Consider the following 22,867-nt stretch of genomic DNA (forward strand, 5'->3'; position numbering starts at 1 on the left):
AGGCACAGGACATGCCCACTGCTGCTGTGTAAGACATTGTATGAGCCCGCACACAGTCTGTGTATTGGTAGCAGGCAGTGAGCACACACTCTGTGTATCGGTAGCAGGCAGCGAGCACACACTGTGTATCGGTAGCAGGCAGTGAGCACACACACTGTGTATCGGTTGCAGGCAGTGAGCACACACTCTGTGTATCGGTAGCAGGCAGTGAGCACACACTCTGTGTATCGGTAGCAGGCAGTGAGCACACACTCTGTGTATCGGTAGCAGGCAGTGAGCACACACTCTGTGTATCGGTAGCAGGCAGTGAGCACACACACTGTGTATTGGTAGCAGGCAGTGAGCGCACACACACTGTATATTGGTAGCAGGCAGTGAGCACACACTCTGTATATTGGTAGCAGGCAGTGAGCACACACTCTGTATATTGGTAGCAGGCAGTGAGCACACACACTGTGTATTGGTAGCAGGCAGTGAGCACACACTCTGTGTATCGGTAGCAGGCAGTGAGCACACACACTGTGTATTGGTAGCAGGCAGTGAGCACACACACTGTGTATTGGTAGCAGGCAGTGAGCACACACTCTGTATATTGGTAGCAGGCAGTGAGCACACACTGTGTATTGGTAGCAGGCAGTGAGCACACACTGTGTATTGGTAGCAGGCAGTGAGCACACACAGGGAACTTTGTGACAAGGGGCGAATGTTGCTGAGCTCGTGTTTCCGGCCGGCCGGTTAAGGCTGTTGCACTGACTGGAAGTAGCACATGTTCACGATGTACCGGGAGCAAAACTATTGGGACTCTCGTTACAAGGAGGAGCACGATCAGACGGAGAAATATGACTGGTTTGGGAGTTACCGGGATTTCCGTGACCTTGTCAGACGGCACATTAAACCGGGGACACGTGGACTAGTACTGGGTATAAATACACATATTGACCTATTACACTACAATGTACTTTAGTACTGGGTATTAATAAACATTGATTTATTACACTACATTGTACATTAGTACTGGGTATTAATTCACATATTGACCTATTCACATTGCACATTAGTACTGGGTATTCACATATTTATCTGTTACACTACATTGTGCACTAGTACTGGGTATTAGTTCACATATTGACCTATTACCCTACAATGGTACACTAGTACTGGGTATTAATGAAAATTAAATGACTTATTACACTACATTGTACACTAGTCCTGGGTATTGGTTCACATATTGATTACAGTACATTGCACACTCTTACTGGATATTAATTTACTTATTACACTACATTGTACACTATTACTGGGTATTAATAAACATTGACTTATTACACTACATAGTACACTAGTACTGGATATTGGTTCACATATTGACTTATTACACTACATTGTACACTAGTACTGGGTATTCGGTGACATTGACTTATTACACTACATTGTACATTAATACTGGGTATTAATTCACATAGGGACTTAATAACGACACCTATGATAGATTTTACTATGTACTGCAATGACAATGTATTTCTCAGCAAACGTCCCATAACGATTGTGTACTGTAGCAGCATTGCTTTTCCCAGTGGAGATCCATTTGATTAGGAGACAATTTGTAAAGAGGCAGTCTAAGCACAAAACCCACTAATGCTCAGTTTGTAGTGTTTATACTATATTAGCACCTGCTCATGTTTTTTATTTATTTTTTATTTTGTTTCCTTGTCACAACGTTTGGGAGTGGTGAGTTAGAAACCAGGGCTTTCCCCTTGTATCCCTCTCTCGTCTGTTTTGCGTATCACTGCTGTCCAGGTTAGTTATGGGGAATTAGTATGGATTGTATCGACATTTTTTTCATCAAGTGCCAGAGAGCCCCACTGTTAGTGACAAATCTGAGAATTGGCAAAACCTGGTTAAAATGTTAATTTATTTTCAATAATAATGAAACATTGACAGTTTTCTTTGAAGTGAGAGTTTGAAGTAAAATGTTACTCATAGGTTGTTTCTGTTTGGTAGTTGTTGGGTGTTAGAGGATTTACCTGATGTTGGCTCTGGTTCTTCTGCGTTTAGTGTGTTGATTTGAATGGGTTGTTGTGTTTTCTTGACCATAAGGTCAGTTTTTAGGTTTGCTGTCCTCCATTTGTGGATGTGATGGTAGCTGCATTTTTCTGTGACTCGTTAGTTGTTTCAATGTAAGCTGTCTTTAGCGTATTGGATGGCGTGTGGCTTATTACCCTTCAGTGGGTTTTCAGAGCTTTTAATACAGACCCTATGCAGTATAGGTGATAGTGATGGTCCCTGATGGTCTCCACGTGTTACTTCAGTGATGGGAACAGGTTTTTCACCCATGTCCAATGCTTGTGTATGGTTGGTATGTTCTTCATTTAGTGTTAATGAACAAACATAAAGAGGAATCCACACTCTTATCTGGGTCAATGAACAAACAAAAAGAGGAGTCCGCACGCAATTTAGCTTGAAAAAGATCTATCTTGAGACCGAAACGTTGTGTGTTTTTCTAATAAAACTGCTGCATAAATTGTCCTGAGTGCCTGGACTACATTTATTCTTAATTTAGTGCTAGTCTTTTGACACATTTCCGAGTATAGTTTTTGAGGTAAATTAATCTGTACGGACACAAAAATGACAGTAGTCATCTGGATGTTCAATATTATTCCTTCCCTTGCAAGCAAATCTAAATATTACCCTCAATGGTCACATCCATAATAAGCAGTAATTCTGCAAGTGGGTCGGTTATATTATGACAGCTGTGTACTATCATTGGAAAAGCACTCTGACTTACATTAAATAATAACTGCCTGTATTTTTGTTGGACCTTTTTGCATCTAATAAAGTGTTTTTTAAATTAATAAACTACAACTTGCCTTGATTACTTTTTTTGTGTGTGTTACTTGATCTAGAACAATTCTTCTTTCCTGAAATACTGGAAGGTAAACAAACTAATTATTTACTGCACAAAATCCAAGATGAATGCCTCAACATTAAAAAAACTGTTTTACAATCTGTCTTGTTTTTCATGTTGTATTTTGATTTTCTATGAGAGAGGATGGAGTGGACGGAGATGATCAAGTATGATGATCTCAGTTGAGGTAGAGGGAGTTTTTAAAGGTGAAAATCTGCTTAATCTGGAGCAATTGAAGAACTCTGTTTGGGTTTCCCCCCCAGCACTATTGTTCTACTCCATTAAAAAAAATGAACTTTATAAGACATTCCTTTTTAAAATATTCCTCTTAATTTTTGTTGAGAACAGTGGGGCACGCAGATTGCCATGCCAATGAGGCTGTCTGTACCGTTGTTACAAGGAAGTGCCTACCTATGGGTTTCTACAGTTTACTTTAAACCCTGAGTCTACCATGCAAATGTTAGAAAAGACATCAAAAGAGCCCAGGCAAGCTGTTACTGTGTGTAAACCATGCCTGTGATTTTATGTGATGAGTGGTTTCAAACAGAATATTTTAGAGAGATGATATCTACGTGAATTAGTAATTAGTAGGAACATAATGGAGAAAAAGTCAAAACAAAACACAGTTTAGGGCAACATCCTTTAACCCCTTAAGGACCAAACTTTTGGAATAAAAGGGAATCATGACATGTTACACATGTCATGTGTCCTTAAGGGGTTAAAGTAACGATTAAATATATTTTACTAGTTTTCAGAAAAATAAATCCTCTCACACGTGTGTAAAATGTGCAACTCTGCTTTGCTGCAAATCTTGCTTTTTGTAGCAGAGCTGATCCACCACATTTTTGTAGAGACCTTAGTTCCTTGTTGGTGCTGGACAATGACCAATAATTGCCTCCTATAGAGAGATTTTGCAGACACAAGGAGCATAATATATCATAAACACTCATAACAGTTTAGTGAATGTACACCACATACATTTAAAAGCTGTAAAAATATGTTATATAGTAGGGAAAAAATAGTTGTAAAAACAATAAATAATTTGCAGATATTTTACAAATTGGATGGGGGGAAAATACAGCAACCGTATGGTATAATGGTTCCTTCTTCCTTTGGACATGTTTGCAGGCTTTGATGAATTATCCAGTCTTGTGAGATTTATCTTGCACAATGAGCTGCTAGCAGGCAAGAGACAAGGTTTTTGCAGCTGTTAACATATATCTGTGAACCCTTCATAACTCTAAATAGGGTAATAAGGACTCGCCTGCACCTTCTCCTCCAGCAGGTCCCAACTTGAAAATGCGAGCTATGCAAGTAAGATCTCAAAATGAAACTTTTTTTTTTTCAGTAGTCCAACTTTGAGACAGCCACTAGAGGCTGGATTAACCCATTTATAAGAGAAACTGCTATGTTTACAGCAGAAAGGGTTAATCCTAGGTGGACCTGGCACCCAGACCACTTCAGCTGGGGAAGGTGTGGCTAGGACTTCAGAAATAAAGTAATTTAACATATAAATGGTCATATACTAACGTGAGAATTCAAAGAGAATAACAAATGTAAGGCCACAGAAGCTAAACTGAAAGCATAGCTGACTTAGAGATGATTTCCAGTTTAGCTATTGTGACCTTAAATTAGAAATTCACTTTGAATTCATTGTGAATTCTCACTTTATTTAATAACCTTGTGAGACTACAGGGTCATGATCCGTGCACCAAAACCACTTTATTAAGCAAAGTGTTTTTTGTGCTTCGATTGTGCATTTAAGATAGATGAGCAGCTAAAACTAATCTAAAATTTTAAAAAGAAGGCAACATTGTTCCACTGTTCCATTGCTCCATTTGGAAAAAGTTTTCTCTTTGATGTCAGATCTCAGTAAGGATAGCTATAAAGTTTCTGACCTTTGATCCAAGCAAATCACAAAAAGTTTCTCTTAAATGTAAGGCCACTGTGGAATTGGAACCTGGTCCTCTGGCTGTTGCTAAAGATATAATGCCGTTGGATAATTGAGCAAAGCATCAATGTGCTTTAAGTATGGAACGCTTTTTGTTGGTAATTAATATGGGCTGGCTAGTAGATATCGGGGATAGTTGTTCTAATTGTTTTAATTGCACAGATTTTCTTTTCACCAACACCTTTTTAAGTAGAGCTGAAGAGCTGATTATAGTTGGGTTTTCTTTTCTTAATCTGTCCTGTAAATGCCAATAAGTGTAAGACTGCACTGAAATAGGGTAAATCAAGTATGCATATGCTGCCGAACTCACTCGCAGATTTAATAACAAAATGAATTTGAGATTATCCATCCAAACTGAATGAGTTTTCCATTCCCATGTGAGAAGTGTATTGAACAGAGAGAACAGAAACAACTCCTAACTATAATGGGAGACAACTTTTAAAGGACCACTATAGTGCCAGGAAAACATACTTGTTTTTTTTTTTTTTTCCTGCGCCGGGCTCCCTCGGCGCTGGGACTCTCCTCCTCCTTTCCCCGCTAGAGGCTGGATTAACCCATTTGTAAACATAGCAGTTTCTCAGCAGAAAGGGTTAATCCTAGGTGGACCTGGCACCCAGACCACTTCATTAAGCTGAAGTGGTCTGGGTGCCTATAGTGGTCCTTTAAAATAATACTCCAGAAACCATAACAGCTTTATCAAAATGAAGTTGTTATGGTACCTGAACTGTTCCTTTAATACTATACAACACTATCAGAGTTATTCACTACAGTGAAAATTCAAAGTGAATTTTACATTTTAGGCTAAGGCAATCGAACTGGAAGCACAGGTGACTTAATTGCTGATGTAGTCCTACACGTATAGTAATAAGGCAGTCTTGCAAAGCAAAAAAGAAATTGTTCTACAAATGGTGTCAACATAGGGCTACCTGTTTTCCACTCCAGGCAAATGATAACCTGTAACTTGGTGGGAAAAAATAAATAAAAAAACACAATGGAACTACAAAGTTGTGAAATTTAAAAAAGTATATATAACTTTTTAGCTTATTAGTGTCTGCGGTGCATTTTTACACAAAAAAGTGAAAATGACTATATTACAAGGTCTTCTCCATTTATTTGCATACATTCTGTTTTTTTGACCATCTTAAGAGTCAGAAAGGCAGAAAACTTTATTAGTTAAAGGTGCTCTCCAGTGCCAAGAAAACAAACCCGTGCAGTTTGTATCTGTGAATTACTCCAATGTCTAAGGACTGGGTGGTCTAAAACATGTAAGATTTTTTTTTTTGGCTTGTGTTTTCCCCTGTTTGTTTATGTACTTTGCGGAATAAACCATTCCTATTGGATTTGGAGCCGCTTGCTTTTCCTGGCATCATTTTTTTGTTTTTTCTTTGCATCACTTTGTAAGGATTTGGAGTTCCTTGATTGGTGTCCTCAGTCCCAGAGGGGATTTGTTTCTTTACCCCACTTTAATTTTTTTCCTTTGACCTTTAAAGGGATTTGTGCATTTGTACTTCACATCACAGTGTTATGAGCTCCCTGGTTTCCAAGTACTTTTTTCTGATTTCCAAAAAGAAAAACAGATACTGCTATTCTTGTTATGTATGTAATAGCAGTTACTGACAGTCTAACTAAAGGTGCGCCGAAAGTATTTGAGTTGGAATTGTTTGGTAAGACATGGACGAGTCTTGCGATGTACACACATTAAATAAGCTGCTTCTTTTGGCACAGACTGGTACGATCAGAGAAGTCAGCAACCTCTCCAAGTAATTACTGTAGAATTATCCACAAACAATGTAGATTTATATGGAACAAAACATTGCATAAAGCCTTATTTCACACTGGCAAATCTATAAGACTTTCTGAATGTGGAGGTGATGGATGTCATTCATTGCTGTGTCTGTGATTGCAGGTTGTGGCACTAGCTCTCTAAGTGTGGATCTGCACAGAGATGGAGTGGACCCAATCGTTAGTATTGATTACTCTCCTGTTTGCATCAAGGAGATGGAGGAGAAGCATGCTGGCATACCTGACATGACATGGCTGGTGATGGATGCACGACAGCTGGAGTTTCCTGATGCAAGTTTTGATTTTATCATTGAGAAGGGGACGCTGGATGCCATGATGGTGGGAGAGAGGGATCCTTGGAGAGTTACCCCAGAGACAGTCGCTGTCATAGATAAAGTGTTGAGTGAGGTGAGTGGAGTATCAAGGATACATATTTCAATTGTCATTTGACTATACACCTGGGTTCGTTGCAGTTTATGAGATACAGCTACTTACGGTGGGTGTCTTTTTTTATTTTTAAATTAAAAAAAAGTGTTTTTATTTTATAATGCATGAGTGAGCTTCATTCACTTCCGGATTTGGTGAGAACTCAAATGAGATTCTGCTCAGCCAATGACTGCAGAAAATTCAAATGTAACTATTTTTTTATTATTGTTTTTAACTTATTATTGTGTGTATTGTATGCACTTTCTATAGAACACATTATTAAAAAAAAATGCATCAAATCCTATCCAGACTGTCCCTTTAACAAAATTGGTTAGTTACTTTAGATACATAGATTGTATAACCCACCTGTTGCACATGTATTGTGTGCACCTATAGAGTATCATCACTCAAATGTAACTCATATGTAACATCTTACTGCATGCACAGAGCCTCATTACTGAGACTAGCAATAGCTAAATGTACCCTCACTGATACCTTACTGTATGGATCATTTTTGAAATTAATAAATGCCTGTGATATGTTATGCCACATATCTAATAATAATAAAAAAAAGTCTACTATTAAACTACTAAAAAATGTGCAGCCACCAAGCTTATTATTAGTGGGTTGTAGTTGTACGTATATTTTTATATTCCCATTCAAGTAAGATTGTAATAAGTACAAACAGCTTTAATATTTTGTGCTGTGAATGGAGCAGTGTTTGTATAATTGTCCTTTCTGGCATTCCCAATCATGGGACTGGCCATTCCATGCTAGTATGCAGTTTAGAGGAGGAGTCCCCATGCCAAACCTCACATTTTATTCGTTATCACGCTAGTCCTCCAGCAAGAGTGTGACAGAATCATAAACAATCTTTTAGGTTAAAAGGGCCCTAATTTTCGCTTACACCTAACATATTACTCGATCAGACTGTGTGATGGAAGTTGCAGCATGTGTAGTTGTTCAGAAATATATATATGTTGCATTGGGATTTAAATTCCAGATATATGTACATGGTATGTTTATGTTGCATCCATCTCTGGAAAATGTCAAAAGCAGGAAATTAAATAAATTCCAGCTTTGTAGAGTTACCTGCAATCACCCCACCATCAGTTGTGAATGATAGCTGATGGCAAAATGTATCTTTTTATATAAGTAGATGTCTGTGGCATCTCCCTGTACATGTGGTAGAAGATCTTAGCAGGATCCTATGGTCCATCTGGATCTTCTATAAGCCCGTCGTTTAAACTTTAACCTATGAGCAAGACCAAAAAAATTACTGCTGAAGCTAACATGCCGGAGGAAGGCACTAATGGTGGAATAAATTGACGTTCCCATTCCATCCATTTTCTAATAGCAGGTTCCAGCAGACATATTATCTGAATGGGTCTTTACAAACCAGAAGACCACCAAGTCACACTTGTACAGTTTACATTGACCATGAGCCTATATTCATACTTTTGTTAGAATTTTGTCTTTTTTTTTTTTTTTGCTTTGAAACCTTTGGTCCATGTGATTATTTATCTTGTTTTTAATTTATTTTAAACTTTACTTAACGTTAACTCTTTCACTGAATACAACAAAATCCCAGCACTTGCATAAGTCTTCATGTTTTCTCCTCTAAGAGCTTTTCATTTGCATTACATTGTTGCACCACTCTATAGTGAACACATGGTGGCGTTTTGAGTCTATTTTGCCAGTCAACATGGTGCATTTTTATCTTAGCAATTTTTTCCCCAAGGACAAAGATATGTATTGTAGAAACTTACAGTAATAAACGCCCTGTAAAATGAAATCATTTGACATGTTGTGTCCTTGTGCTCTCCGTGGTTTCATTTTTATTTTTATTTTTTTTCTTCAACTAATGTTCTGACTTTTCTAAAATGTTTGTTACTTCATTAAGGATCAACATGTTTTATTTTGTTAATTGACTTTAAACATTTGTAAGTATTATTTTCTCGTGAAAGTGAACCTTAAAATCCTTACGGGGAAGCCATTTTCGCTTTATTAAAAGAACATTCCACTAATAAAACACAGGAGAAGGCGGCGCAGCCAGCCTCAGTGCACACTAGTCAAACCGGGCCTGGGAGTTTAGGGAACGAATTGCCAGACTAAGGGAACTGTGCTAACCAGCAATGCTAACATTATGAAGCTGTCCTCGAAAGTGCCCCTGGCATGCCTCGATGCCTGTCTTAACCTTACCTAAAATCCTGATGTACAGATGTATGTTATGAGATGATACCATTGGAACTGTACCGGTATTTACCCTACTTTGTACCCTCCCTCCCTCCCTTTCTGATTCTGTAACCAACCTACGACCAAAATCACAAATAAAGAATTTATATAAAAAAAAAAAAAAAAAAAAAAAAGAACATTCCAAGTATAGGAAGTATGAGAATGCATTTGACAAGGCTCCATCCCACTGTCTCGTTTTAAAGGGGAAATATATAGACAATACAGCTGTGTGTTTCTCCTCATGAACCCAGGGCAAACTTGTGGCTACTGATCATAGTGACCATACTTATCACATTGTCTCCAGATCATGAAATAATCAGGCATATTATGGTATTCAAGAAGCAAGTGCCTTTTATTAGAGTATCCAGGTTATTTACTAAACTGACATCTTAAAGTGAACTTTAAATGTAAGATCAGAGTAACTGAATTGGACGCATAGTTGTCTATTTTGGCCTTAAATTTTCTATCCACTTTAAATTCTTACTTTGGTGAATATCCCTGTTAGACTTTGTAAAATCCCATCATAAAGATTGGGAAAGTAGGTCTACAAAAGAAACAGCGGGGAAAGAAGAGAACAAGTTGTAAGGCTATAATCATTCATTTATCATCGATATCCCTTTAACATATTTCAATGAAGGAATTGCTTTAAATTAAGAAAATAAAATCAAAAACGACCACATTGGAAAATGAAATACATGTTTCACGTAGGCTGTGTGAGTTACAACAAGGGGAAGTGTGGAATAAACAGAAACAAATGTTTTTTAACCGTTAAATAGCAGATGGTTGAACTTTGACACTGCCGAGGCATGAGATATACACCAAAACTACTTTATTAAAGGAACACTTTAACATTGGGAATATAAACATTTATTCCTAACTCTATAGTATTCTAGTAACTAGTTAGACGACCACCCCTCCCTCAAATGAAATAAAAAACACATTTTGCTTACCTTTACTCCTTGGTTCACTAGTCTCAATATGGCTGCTCTGCTGTCTCAGCTGAGAACATTAATCCCGATGATCTCAGCCAATCCAATGCTTCACCATAGAGTAAGGGGTAGATCATCTGCCCATTGAGATGCCTTGAGTCAATGCTTCTCCATGGGGAGCATTCATCATCTCCATGCAGAGTGTGGAGATGCAAGTCTGAACCCAGGAAGTCCCTCCAGTGGCCATCCGAGTGACCGCTACTAAGGATGGCTTTAGGCAGCAGTGTAAACACTTGAATTTCTCAGAATGTGCAACATTTACACTACTCATAGTAAAAACCAAAGGAAACAAGTTACCTGCGCTCTTTCCACATCCCTATGTATTTTTTAAACAAATTAGGTTTTTAGTTACTTCCAATGGCCATGAGAGGGCATGCCCACCTGCCACGCCAAGGCAGACCTCTTTGTATTTGTATTCACTTTTGTATCACACAGCTAGGTTACAATGCTGCTGCCCATCCCATGTGCTCCCTATTAAGGGTTAAAGGGACTCTATAGTCACCATATAAAAGCAAGAAAGACAGGTCCCCCAGCCTTCCTTCTTGCTTTTATATGAACTTTCATTAATTAAAAAAAAAAAATCGGTGTTTTTATATTAAAAACTTACCTCCGTTCCAGCGCCGAGCTCCCCGCTAGGCCGCGCCCCCTTTTTCGTCAAAATGACGAAATCGCGGGGCCCAATGGGACGGCTTCGCGCTGGACCAATCGCGTTCTTCATAGAGCGGCATTGAATGCCGCCCTATGAAGAACCTGAGCGCTTTACCGCGCATGTGCGCGGAATGCGCGTTCGCGAGCTGAGCTGTCTGACTGACAGCTCAGCTCGCTTTCTAAAATTATCAATAAGGGGGGGGACCTACTGTCCCCCCCCGGCCCCCACCCCTGAGCGGCGGGTGGGGGCCCTAAAATTATCAATAAGGGGGGGGGACCTACTGTCCCCCCCCGGCCCCCACCCCTGAGCGGCGGGTGGGGGCCCTAAAATTATCAATAAGGGGGGGGACCTACTGTCCCCCCCCGGCCCCCACCCCTGTGCGGCGGGTGGGGGCCCTAAAATGATCAATGAGGGGGGGGACCTACTGCCCCCCCCGGCCCCCACCCCTGAGCGGCGGGTGGGGGCCCTAAAATTATCAATAAGGGGGGGGACCTACTGTCCCCCCCCGGCCCCCACCCCTGTGCGGCGGGTGGGGGCCCTAAAATTATCAATGAGGGGGGGACCTACTGTCCCCCCCCCGGCCCCCACCCCTGAGCGGCGGGTGGGGACCCTAAAATTATCAATGAGGGGGGGGACCTACTGTCCCCCCCCCGGCCCCCACCCCTGAGCGGCGGGTGGGGGCCCTAAAATGATCAATGAGGGGGGGGACCTACTGCCCCCCCCGGCCCCCACCCCTGAGCGGCGGGTGGGGGCCCTAAAATTATCAATAAGGGGGGGGACCTACTGTCCCCCCCCGGCCCCCACCCCTGTGCGGCGGGTGGGGGCCCTAAAATTATCAATGAGGGGGGGGACCTACTGTCCCCCCCCCGGCCCCCACCCCTGAGCGGTGGGTGGGGGCCCTAAAATTATCAATGAGGGGGGGGACCTACTGTCCCCCCCCCGGCCCCCACCCCTGAGCGGCGGGTGGGGGCCCTACAATTATCAATAAGGGGGGGACCTACTGTCCCCCCCGGCCCCCACCCCTGTGCGGCGGGTGGGGGCCCTAAAATTATCAATGAGGGGGGGGACCTACTGTCCCCCCCCCGGCCCCCACCCCTGAGCGGCGGGTGGGGGCCCTACAATTATCAATAAGGGGGGGACGTACTGTCCCCCCCGGCCCCCACCCCTGTGCGGCGGGTGGGGGCCCTAAAATTATCAATAAGGGGGGGACCTACTGTCCCCCCCCGGCCCCCACCCCTGTGCGGCGGGTGGGGGCCCTAAAATTATCAATAAGGGGGGGACCTATTGTCCCCCCCCGGCCCCCACCCCTGAGCGGTGGGTGGGGGCCCTAAAATGATCAATAAGGGGGGGACCTACTGTCCCCCCCGGCCCCCACCCCTGAGCGGTGGGTGGGGGCCCTAAATACAAAGGGGGGGGGGACCCTAGTTAACCCTCCCCCCCCCCCAAAAAAAAATATCTCCCTACCTACCCCCCTCACCCTAAAAATAATGAGGGGGGACCATTAACTAAAAACCTGTAAAAAAGAAAAAATGAGATAAAATCAACTTACCATTCGATGTTTTCTTTCTTCTAAAATCTTCTTTCTTCAGCCCCAAAAAAGGGCAAATAAAAATCCATAATAACCGACGCAATTAAAAAAAAAAAAAAAAAAAACGAGCGCAAAAAAAAATAATCCATCTTCACCCATGGAGGGCTCCGCGCAGACTGAGCTCCGCAGGGTGGGGAAGGCTTATAAAGCCTTGCCCCGCCCTGCAATTAGGCTAAGAACACTCTGATTGGTGGGTTTGAGCCAATCAGAGTGCTCTTTGTCATTTTACAAGCGTGGGAAAGTTTTTTGGAATTTTCCCACGCTTGTAAAATGACACAGAGCACTGTGATTGGATGGATTTCAAGCCATCCAATCACAGTGCTCTGTGTCATTTTACAAGCGTGGGAAAGTTCTTTGGAATTTTCCCACGCTTGTAAAATGACACAGAGCACTGTGATTGGATGGATTTCAAGCCATCCAATCACAGTGCTCTTTGTCATTTTACAAGCGTGGGAAAGTTCTTTGGAATTTCCCCACGCTTGTAAAATGACACAGAGCACTGTGATTGGATGGGTTTCAAGCCATCCAATCACAGTGCTCTGTGTCATTTTACAAGCGTGGGAAAATTCCAAAGAACTTTCCCACGCTTGTAAAATGACACAGAGCACTGTGATTGGATGGCTTGAAATCCATCCAATCACAGTGCTCTGTGTCATTTTACAAGCGTGGGAAAATTCCAAAGAACTTTCCCACGCTTGTAAAATGACACAGAGCACTGTGATTGGATGGCTTGAAATCCATCCAATCACAGTGCTCTGTGTCATTTTACAAGCGTGGGAAAATTCCAAAGAACTTTCCCACGCTTGTAAAATGACAAAGAGCACTCTGATTGGTTTAAACCCACCAATCAGAGTGTTCTTAGCCTAATTGCAGGGCGGGGCAAGGCTTTATAAGCCTTGCCCACCCTGCGGAGCTCAGTCTGCGCGGAGCCCTCCATGGGTGAAGATGGATTATTTTTTTTGCGCTCGGTTTTTTTTTTTTTTTTTTTTTAATTGCGTCGGTTATTATGGATTTTTATTTGGCCTTTTTTGGGCTGAAGAAAGAAGATTTTAGAAGAAAGAAAACATCGAATGGTAAGTTTTTTTTATCTCTTTTTATTTTTTTACAGGTTTTTAGTTAATGTTCCCCCCCTCATTATTTTTAGGGTGAGGGGGGTAGGTAGGGAGATAATTTTTTTTTTGTGGGGGGGGGGAGGGTTAACTAGGGTCCCCCCCCCCTTTGTATTTAGGGCCCCCACCCACCGCTCAGGGGTGGGGGCCGGGGGGGACAGTAGGTCCCCCCCTTATTGATAATTTTAGGGCCCCCACCCGCCGCACAGGGGTGGGGGCCGGGGGGGGACAGTAGGTCCCCCCCTTATTGATAATTTTAGGGCCCCCACCCGCCGCACAGGGGTGGGGGCCGGGGGGGGACAGTAGGTCCCCCCCTTATTGATAATTTTAGGGCCCCCACCCGCCGCACAGGGGTGGGGGCCGGGGGGGACAGTAGGCCCCCCCCCTTATCGATAATTTTAGGGCCCCCACCCACCGCTCAGGGGTGGGGGCCGGGGGGGACAATAGGTCCCCCCCTTATTGATAATTTTAATTTTAGGGCCCCCACCCGCCGCACAGGGGTGGGGGCCGGGGGGGGGGGGACAGTAGGTCCCCCTTATTGATAATTTTAGGGCCCCCACCCGCCGCACAGGGGTGGGGGCCGGGGGGGGACAGTAGGTCCCCCCCTTATTGGACCTACTGTCCCGGGGGGGGACAGTAGGTCCCCCCCTTATTGATAATTTTAGGGCCCCCACCCGCCGCACAGGGGTGGGGGCCGGGGGGGGGACAGTAGGTCCCCCCCCTTATTGATAATTTTAGGGCCCCCACCCGCCGCACAGCGGTGGGGGCCGGGGGGGGGGAAGGAGAGTAGGTCTCCCCCCCCCCCCCCCCCCCTTCAACCACTATTGTGGACAGTCAGCTCCCTGTGGGTTCGGGCTTCAGCTGTCAGCTGAAGCTGAAGCTGTCAGCTGAAGCCACGCCCGCAGCAGTGCTGACAGGCTATCAGCACACAAAGCGCGTTCACAGTGCTTTGTGTGCTGATAGCCCGTCTGATGCATTCACCCAGAATGCATCGGACGAGAGGCCTTTTTAGGGCCTCTGAACTCGGAAGTCCCTCTGGTGGCCGTCTGATTGACTGCAACAAGAGGTGTTCCAAGCTTCCAATGTAAACACTGCATTTTCTCAGAAAATACAGTGCTTACAAGAAAAAGGCTCCGGGTAGCTGTAGCACTCACCTGAACAACCTCATTAAGCTGAAGTTGTTCAGGTGACTATAGTGTCCCTTTAATAAGAATGGAAGGGGTGTATATAAAAAATACCACTTTGTCTCATTAGAGATATCTTTGCCAGAAGCTCAAGGAAGCAAGGCGAATGGTTAGAGTTAGGACCCACCTTGACGTGGCAGGTGGGCATACCCTCTCATGGCCATTGGAGGTAACTAAAAGCCTCCGTTTGTTTAAATATACATAGGGATGTGGAAAGAGCGCAGGTAACTTTTTTCCTTCGGTTTTTACTATGTGTATTTGGACTGATGTGTACTATGGTCGTTGCTGCCGCCCAGGAGTAAAGGGAGTTTGAGCGCAGGACTTGTTTCTTTGTATTTATTTACACTACTCAGCCTGCAGGGATAGGCTCAAGACACTACATTAAGCTGTAGTGGTACAGGTATTTATAGTGTCCATTTAAGCTAACATTCTTTTGGTGCTTAAAGTACCTCTTTAAATATTATCACAGGGAATCTTTTAATGGAAATAATAACACTTTTATTGGCAAAACAGTGGATTCAATTGTTAATGGATTAAGAAATAGTGCTAGCATTTCTGTTTTTGCTCTCATGGGGTGAGACATGGGTCTTAACCCTCCAACTTCCCCCTATTTTGTTTTCTCTCACGCTCATCCTTTCCTTTCCTCTTTCTTTACTCCCTACTGCTCCCTACTATCTTTTTCTATTTCTAATTTCCCCTCTCCCTTCAGTGACCTGTTTCATCTTCGTGTTGAGCAGAACGGTGCTAGTTCATCCCCAGTTGGATTTTATTAAGAAAAATGTTTGCCCTTTCCATTCTACCCCGGAGCTAGTTTGTGATGTCTCTTCATAATCTCTTTTGCTTTCCTTATTGCACTGCTGTAGAAATTGAAAACTCAATAAAGAATACATTACAAAAATGTGTCCGTGTCTTGAGAAGATACATATTTGAGGGGCATTTTTCTAAATCGTTGAGAGCATGCCACATTTTTGCAGACTATTGTTGTGATTATTCTCAGCCAGCCAATTTACATTCTGAGAAATTTGTTCATTGTCTGCAGTGCCAATATCCATCACTGACTTAGATGTAGACAGGGACAGGGCTCTGCGCCCCTTTTTTATCTAAAAACCAAAGTTTAGTAATGCAAATGTGATTTATTTATTTTTTACATTTAATTATACTTTGAATACATTTTAAAGTGTTGTTACAGGGTCAGATTTCTATGTTAATGTTTTGTCTCTTTCTTTTCTTTTCACTTCTTTTCTCCTTTTCCTTTGCTTTCTACATTGGCTAAAGGTCATATTATAACAGGGAAATCAGTAGAATAAGGTAATCTCAGCACCACATTGACATCACTGTCTTCTGTTGGGATTGACCAACTGGACAAATGAGGGAGAAGCATTAATTTAGCAAAATTAGAAAGACGCCATAAGGCCTCCTTGGATCCCTCCACCTTGTCAGAGATCAACAGAGTGAGAAAAGAAATCGCAGAGCAGACAGGCACTTTTAAAAATCAATAAAGCCATTTTTATTTTAAGACAAAAATGGTACCGTGCTGCCAATCGATTTAGCAAAATGTTAACAAGTAAGTTAAAGAATAAGAGAAGTGCTGATATAATAAAAAAAATTGTAGTTAAGGGAAAACAACTCCTAACCCAAGGCAGATCAGTCAGGCCTTTGGGGACTATTATCTTTATATAATCTAGAAGATCATGGATTTTCGAAGATTGAAATATCAAAATTTCTTAATAATCTTAAACTTCCTAAAATTTTGCCCTCCAAATTAGACTTTTTAAATAAACCTATATCGTTATTGGCCATAAAAAAAATTGCACTAAATCACTAAAAACTAACAAATCACCAGGGCCAGACGGGTACTCCGCCGGATTTTTTCCGAAATTTGAAAATTTACTTTCACCATTATTATTAAGAACATATCACCAATTTATGACGAGTAATATCATTCCATCTGAAATGTTACAAGCAACAATCACTCCAATACCTAAGGTTAATAAAGATCCCACCTCCATTTCAAACTATCGCCCAATACCTCTCATTAATCTGGATATTAAAATCGATTCTAAAATTTTGGTTGAAAGATTGAAAGAAGTTCTTCCTGATTTGATTCATTTAGACCAATGCGGGTTTATAAAAGGCAGGTGCACAAATGATAACACTAGAAAAGTGATAAATATTATATATCATATAAACCAACAAGAGGGGGTTCGACCATGATGGCTCTCGATGCTGAAAAAGCTTTTGACCGCGTAAATTGGCGCTTTTTAGATGAAATCTTGAATGTTTTCGGGATTGTGGGTGCATTCAGGAATAGTGTTATGGTTTTGTACACTTGCCCCACAGCTAGGTTTGCAGGATATATGCTGTTGTCAGAGTGGTTCAAAATTAGAAACGGAACGAGGCAGGGTTGTCCTCTCACTCCTCTCTTGTATGTCATGACGATGGAACTGTTAGCTAACCAGATTAGACAAGATAAAGAAATTAAGGGTATTACTAGTGAAACATTGGAATGTAAACTTTCCTTGTATGCGGACGATGTCCTTTTAACTCTAGCCAATCCGAAATTCTTTATCCCCCAAAGTCATCCATTTGATTGAAGATTATAGCAGTTTTTCAAATTTTCAAATAAACTTTAATAAAACTCAAATAATATGGAATAATGTATCTTTTGCGGATCTTGAGTACATTAAATCAAGATTTTAATTTGACTGGCACTCCAAATATATAGTCTATTTGGGGATTAAATATATATAGATTTAGAGCATATCCGAAAAGAAAATTATAATTTTAAACTTTGCGATCTTAGAAATACTTTAGCAAATTGGAAAGGGATGGAACTATCTTGGATAGAAAGAGCGGAAGTAGTAAAATCCTATTTGCTCCCTAAATTTTTATATTTGTTTAAAAACAAATCTCTCAAAATTAATAATTTAGTACTTAAGGAAATCCAACCGATTAATAAATTTATTTGGCAAGACAAGAAATTTAGAATTCCCTCCGATACTTTATATAAGGATTTTGAAATGGAGGGGCTATCATTTCTTAACATATTCTCCTTGTATAAAAAGAATATGTTTGCGCATGCTATCGCCCGAGACAATATGTCAACCTCCAGACCCATTTGGCTGGAGATCGAAAAACAAGATTTAGGAAAACGAGAACCTCTCTGTCTACTTTAGTCCAATATAGACCTTAAGGAGAACTTTTTCTATTCATAACCCGATAATTAGAGATATTTACACAACCTTTTATAATTTAAAGATTACAGAGCTGGGTTTACGAAATTCCCTCTTGCATAATATGCCATTAGAAACAATTGAACTAGATATAGGTGACATTAGTTTGTTAAGTTGGAGAGAAAAGAGCATCAAAACTCTAAAAGATCTAGCACCAGAGGGGTTCTTGTTACCTTTTGATTTGCTCCAGACGAGTTTTGATTTATCATCCAGAGAAGTTTTCTGTTATCTTAGATTGAAAAATGTCATTAAAACAAAATACCATTGTAACGAATAATCCTGTAATCGATTTTTTTGATACACACCATAAACATAAGATTACCTCTAGGGTTTCCAATTTTTTTCACCCTATTACACCCCCACAAGAAAAAATCTCTCCATGGATTAAATGGGAAAAGGAGATGAATGTTGAACTCCAATATGAAGAATGGTTGAAGGGTTTGATGATCGTTAGGAAGAATGTTCACAGTATGACTCTAATAGAAACTCAGTACAAAATAACTTTATGCTGGTACTTAGTCCCAGTTAGACTGCACAAAGTTTACTTCAATACATCACAAATGTGTTGGAGATGCGAAACAAACGTGGGTTCATTCTTGCATATCTGGTGGGGATGCCCTGAGTTAAAAAAAAAAAAACTATAAAGCCCTTACAGAATTTTCTTAAGTCTCTGCTGGGAATTTACTTTGTTCTAATTCCTCAGATCTTTCTTTTTAATATTTTGTTACCTGGAAATCATACTCAGAACTGTCTAATTGTTCACATAATATTAGCCGTTAAAATTTGGATTGCACGAAAATGGAAATCTAAGGGTGGTTTGGGTTGGACAGAAATATTGCAACAAATAGATTACCAACATAGAATGGAGGCCTCTTTTTATTTAGACCAGTCTCAATACGTCAAATATCTGAAGCTTTGGGTTCCCTGGAAATAATTCAAGGCAAACAATGCAAGCTTATTCTAGACGGAAAAATTGTCATCTCCTGCCCCCTCGATAAGGACCTTGGGTGAAAGCTGAATGTATGTAATTTTAATGTAGTATTGCTTTTCATACAAATTTAACTATTTGCTTGTACTTTAATTATAAAGAAATGTTAACTTGTAAAAAACAAAAGAAATAAGAGAAAAGGACCAAAAGAAAGAGAAATAAATAAATAATAATAAAAAATAATAAAGGGGTATACTACTTATATGTTTATTACATCCTATTGCCTTTTTCAAGTTGTTACTTATAGATGTTTAAAGCCTACTCGAAAAGTACTATATTGTTATGGTATATGTACTGTGTGCCTCCTTTGCTTGACTCAATAAAAAATAAACATATCAAAATAAAAAAAAATGTAATTTTTTATGTATAAAATCCACCTCTGCTCTATTATTTTTTTAACCTTTAATGAAAAGAGGATAGGCAAATCCCTATACATCTTGCCAGGTAGGAGAGTTATATACAATTTAAGTGTGCAGTTCTCTGCAAATTTGCAGCTGGACCACGTTCAGCAAAATCTGATACTTTGCAAATGCTATCTGAAATATAAGCCCGTGGTGACCTTCCAAACTGGAGCGTTCTTGTATAACGTGCATGAAAACAAACCTTGGACTACATGGGGAGCCTGTGTGTCTGTGTCAAGGTGTCATTTTAATTTTTTCTTTGAGCACAATTGCCATTTTTCAGTTTGCCCATACATCGCGTGTTCACTGAGCAGCTGATTTTATAGGTTGGTAATTAGGTCACATACATGCAAAAACACCACCTTTTGACACAAGTGGGGTTTTTATCTCTTTAATTAAAGGGACACTATAGTCACCGGAACAACTACAGCTTAATGTAGTTGTGCTGGTGAGTATAATAGTTTCTTTCAGGCTTTTTTCATGCAAACACTGCCTTTTCAGAGATGCTGAATTTTCCTCATAGAGATGCATTAATTAAATGCATCTCTATGAGGAGGTCCTTATTGGCCAAAATGGCATTTGGCCCCGCCCCGTGCCAATTTTAGATAGGGAAAGCATTGGATTGGCTAAAAATCAACCATTTTGATTGTCACAAAGGGGGCAGAGCTAGCGCTGGCAGACCCGCGCAGCGCTGGAAATAAGGTGAGTTTTGAACTTTTATAGGGGAATTAAGGGGGTGGGGGGGGCAAGTCACCTAAATGGTGGGTTAAGAACTATAGGGTCAGGAATACATGTTTGTGTTCCTGACCCTATAGTGATCCTTTAAGCTTACTGTCTCCTGCCTTCTCCTTTCTGCTGCCTTGTATATCTTTTCTAATTGTTCCCTCTGCACAGATACTTTATGTTATAGCAAGCAGGGCCGAATGCTAGATGACAATGGAAATATCAGACTTTTTATGGTACTTTCATCTTAGTACTATCTCAAGCTCCTTGTGTGCATGGTGATTAATGATTCATATCATCTTGGACATTCAAGGGTTCTTTGCTCACTAGAGAGCTTGTGTGGTCCTGTGAGTTTCCATGGAGACAGTGGTAGTGTTGTCTGTTCAAGATGTTGCCATGGAAACAGATGCCTTGAGGAATCCTTTAATTGGCTGAACAGAAATACCTCTTTTTACCCCTAAGTACTCCCTCTTTTTTCACGGCAGCATATAAGTCTTGCAGACAGGGTATAACAGCAAACCTATGTTCTTTAAAGCACCATCACATAATCTGGTACTTTTCTGCAGATATTCCTTTCATTGTATAGTGGTGTATCCTCCACTATAAGTTCAACATGCTGTCCACACAGGCACATAGGATATTTTAGTTATATGAATGCATGGCTCAGTTTTTTTTTTATATCATCTCTAATACTTACAATAGACAGTCGACACAATCTATTTTACTACAATCATTTCCACCATTCTTTGTTTTCACCTTGTTTATGTTACAATTCATCTGTAGGAGCCTAGATCCATTCACTCCTCGTTTTTTGTTTTGTTCATAAATCTTTACTTTTTCTTTACATCACCATTCCGAGTAAACTAGAAATATAATCAACCGGAGCACAATGAATACGTGAATGGCTTGGTAGCAGGTTTTGGAAATATTTAGGATTACAGGGACTCTCCAGTTCCCTAAAGCATTTAACCCCTTAAGGACCATACTTCTGGAATAAAAGGGATTCATGACATGTCACAAATGTCATGTGTCCCTAAGGGGTTAAACTTGACAAAGTGTTTAACTCCAAAGGGTTAACTCCATGCCCCCTGTGGCTCGTTTTAGAAAAGTGCAGATTTAAAAAGAAATCAGCAATTTTATAAATCCCTTTGGCCAGATAGGTAGCTAGGAGGGATTTCTGCCAGAAGTTCAAAGTGGAAGTGAGTGCTTCTCTATTAGATTGCAATGATGGCTGTGCATTTGTTATGTGTCAAAGTGCTTCTATATGAAAAGCATCTGATTGGACACAAATCACTAGTAATGCCGACTTTACAGGAGGCGGATCTGAGATGTAGGGAGGAGACTGTCCCAACACTGGAATAACGGTGAGTTTAGTAGTTTAAAATACCTAAATAGAGAGGCAGTAATATAAAAAGTAAAAAAAATAAATGATATGTATATTATTATTTTTTAATTAGAAAGTTTGTAACACAGCAACGATCCAAGCTATCAACAGAACATCAGTTTTCTTTTCACTTCCTACTTTTCTTCATTGTTTATGAATCTTTATTAAATATTCAAACTGCTGTCATGAACACTGCTTCTAACTTTTCTATAACCCTTTCTATTTTTTTTTATATTTTGCAGGTTAGTCGAGTACTTACCCCAACTGGATGCTTTATCTCAGTCACCTTCTCTCCCCCTCATTTCCGCACACGCCATTATGCACAACCAGAATATGACTGGTCTGTGTCCTGTGACACATATGGCAGAGACTTCCACTATTTTCTGTATACCATGCGCAAGGGGAAGGAACTTACTGTGCGTGACCAGGAGAGGGGGTTGAGTCTACATGCGCCATACATTGGTCCAGAGACACTACCAACACTTGCTGAGACTGATGATGAGGAATTCCTGTATAACATTCATATTTAACTGTGGAATGAGAGCTTATGAAGATTTTATTGAGAAAACTATTTTACTTGGATGAAGAGTTAACCAATATCAAAATCAATACTGAGATTGATTTTACTACTAATATACTGAGATATCCTTGTGATACTTTTTGACTACTTGTCAGATTCAGGCACATAAACAATCATTGTTGCTCTCTCTGAAGTTTATTTTTTTCTGTTTTGCTTTTATCTCCTTTTTTCTGTTACAACAATTCTTGACTTTAGCATCTTTGGTTCTTATGGGAATTATATTTTATACCATCATTATGGTATACACTAGTACTCATTTTAAACAAATGTATGTGACTATTATACTTATTATTAAGATTGCAAGTATACCAAAATCCAGATCCTTGACAAACTATAAAACGATAGTAATAACATCTCTCTTATTAATAACATTCTTCTCTTTATAAAGGACAACAGATCACTAATAAGCCTTGAGGAATACACCATGAACGTTGCTCCTTTGTTGCGTTAAATAAAGAGTATATTTGATAGAGAGGTGCTGTACTATGGTTTTATTATTTCACTCGGTGAAGTGTAAGCTTGCAATAACAAAGAAGTTAAGATTGTTATAGTTAAAATGGCAAATTGCCCATCTTGTATACCTCTCTTCCGTAACGATTCAATTTTTTTTTTTATAGATTTTCAATAACCTTACACATGTCACCGGCAACCTTACATGACTATTATTGGGGAGAGTTCCAAAGTAAGGTTAAAGTGATTTGAATTGTTCATGGTGCCAAGAGTCTGTATGTGCAGCGTTT

General features: G+C 40.5%; 1 protein-coding gene across 1 annotated transcript; it reads left to right on the forward strand.

The window, feature by feature from the left end:
- Positions 1–711: 711 nt before the first annotated feature.
- EEF1AKMT4 (EEF1A lysine methyltransferase 4) lies at positions 712–22,266 on the forward strand. The gene is made up of 3 exons (XM_063441109.1): positions 712–920; positions 6,763–7,046; positions 21,790–22,266. The coding sequence occupies exons 1-3, from the start codon at positions 767–769 to the stop codon at positions 22,075–22,077; spliced, it is 726 nt and encodes a 241-aa protein (XP_063297179.1). The 5' UTR covers positions 712–766; the 3' UTR covers positions 22,078–22,266.
- Positions 22,267–22,867: the final 601 nt, after the last annotated feature.

The sequence above is a fragment of the Pelobates fuscus genome, chromosome 2, assembly GCF_036172605.1.
Source record: "Pelobates fuscus isolate aPelFus1 chromosome 2, aPelFus1.pri, whole genome shotgun sequence".
Taxonomy (NCBI): Eukaryota; Metazoa; Chordata; class Amphibia; order Anura; family Pelobatidae; genus Pelobates; species Pelobates fuscus.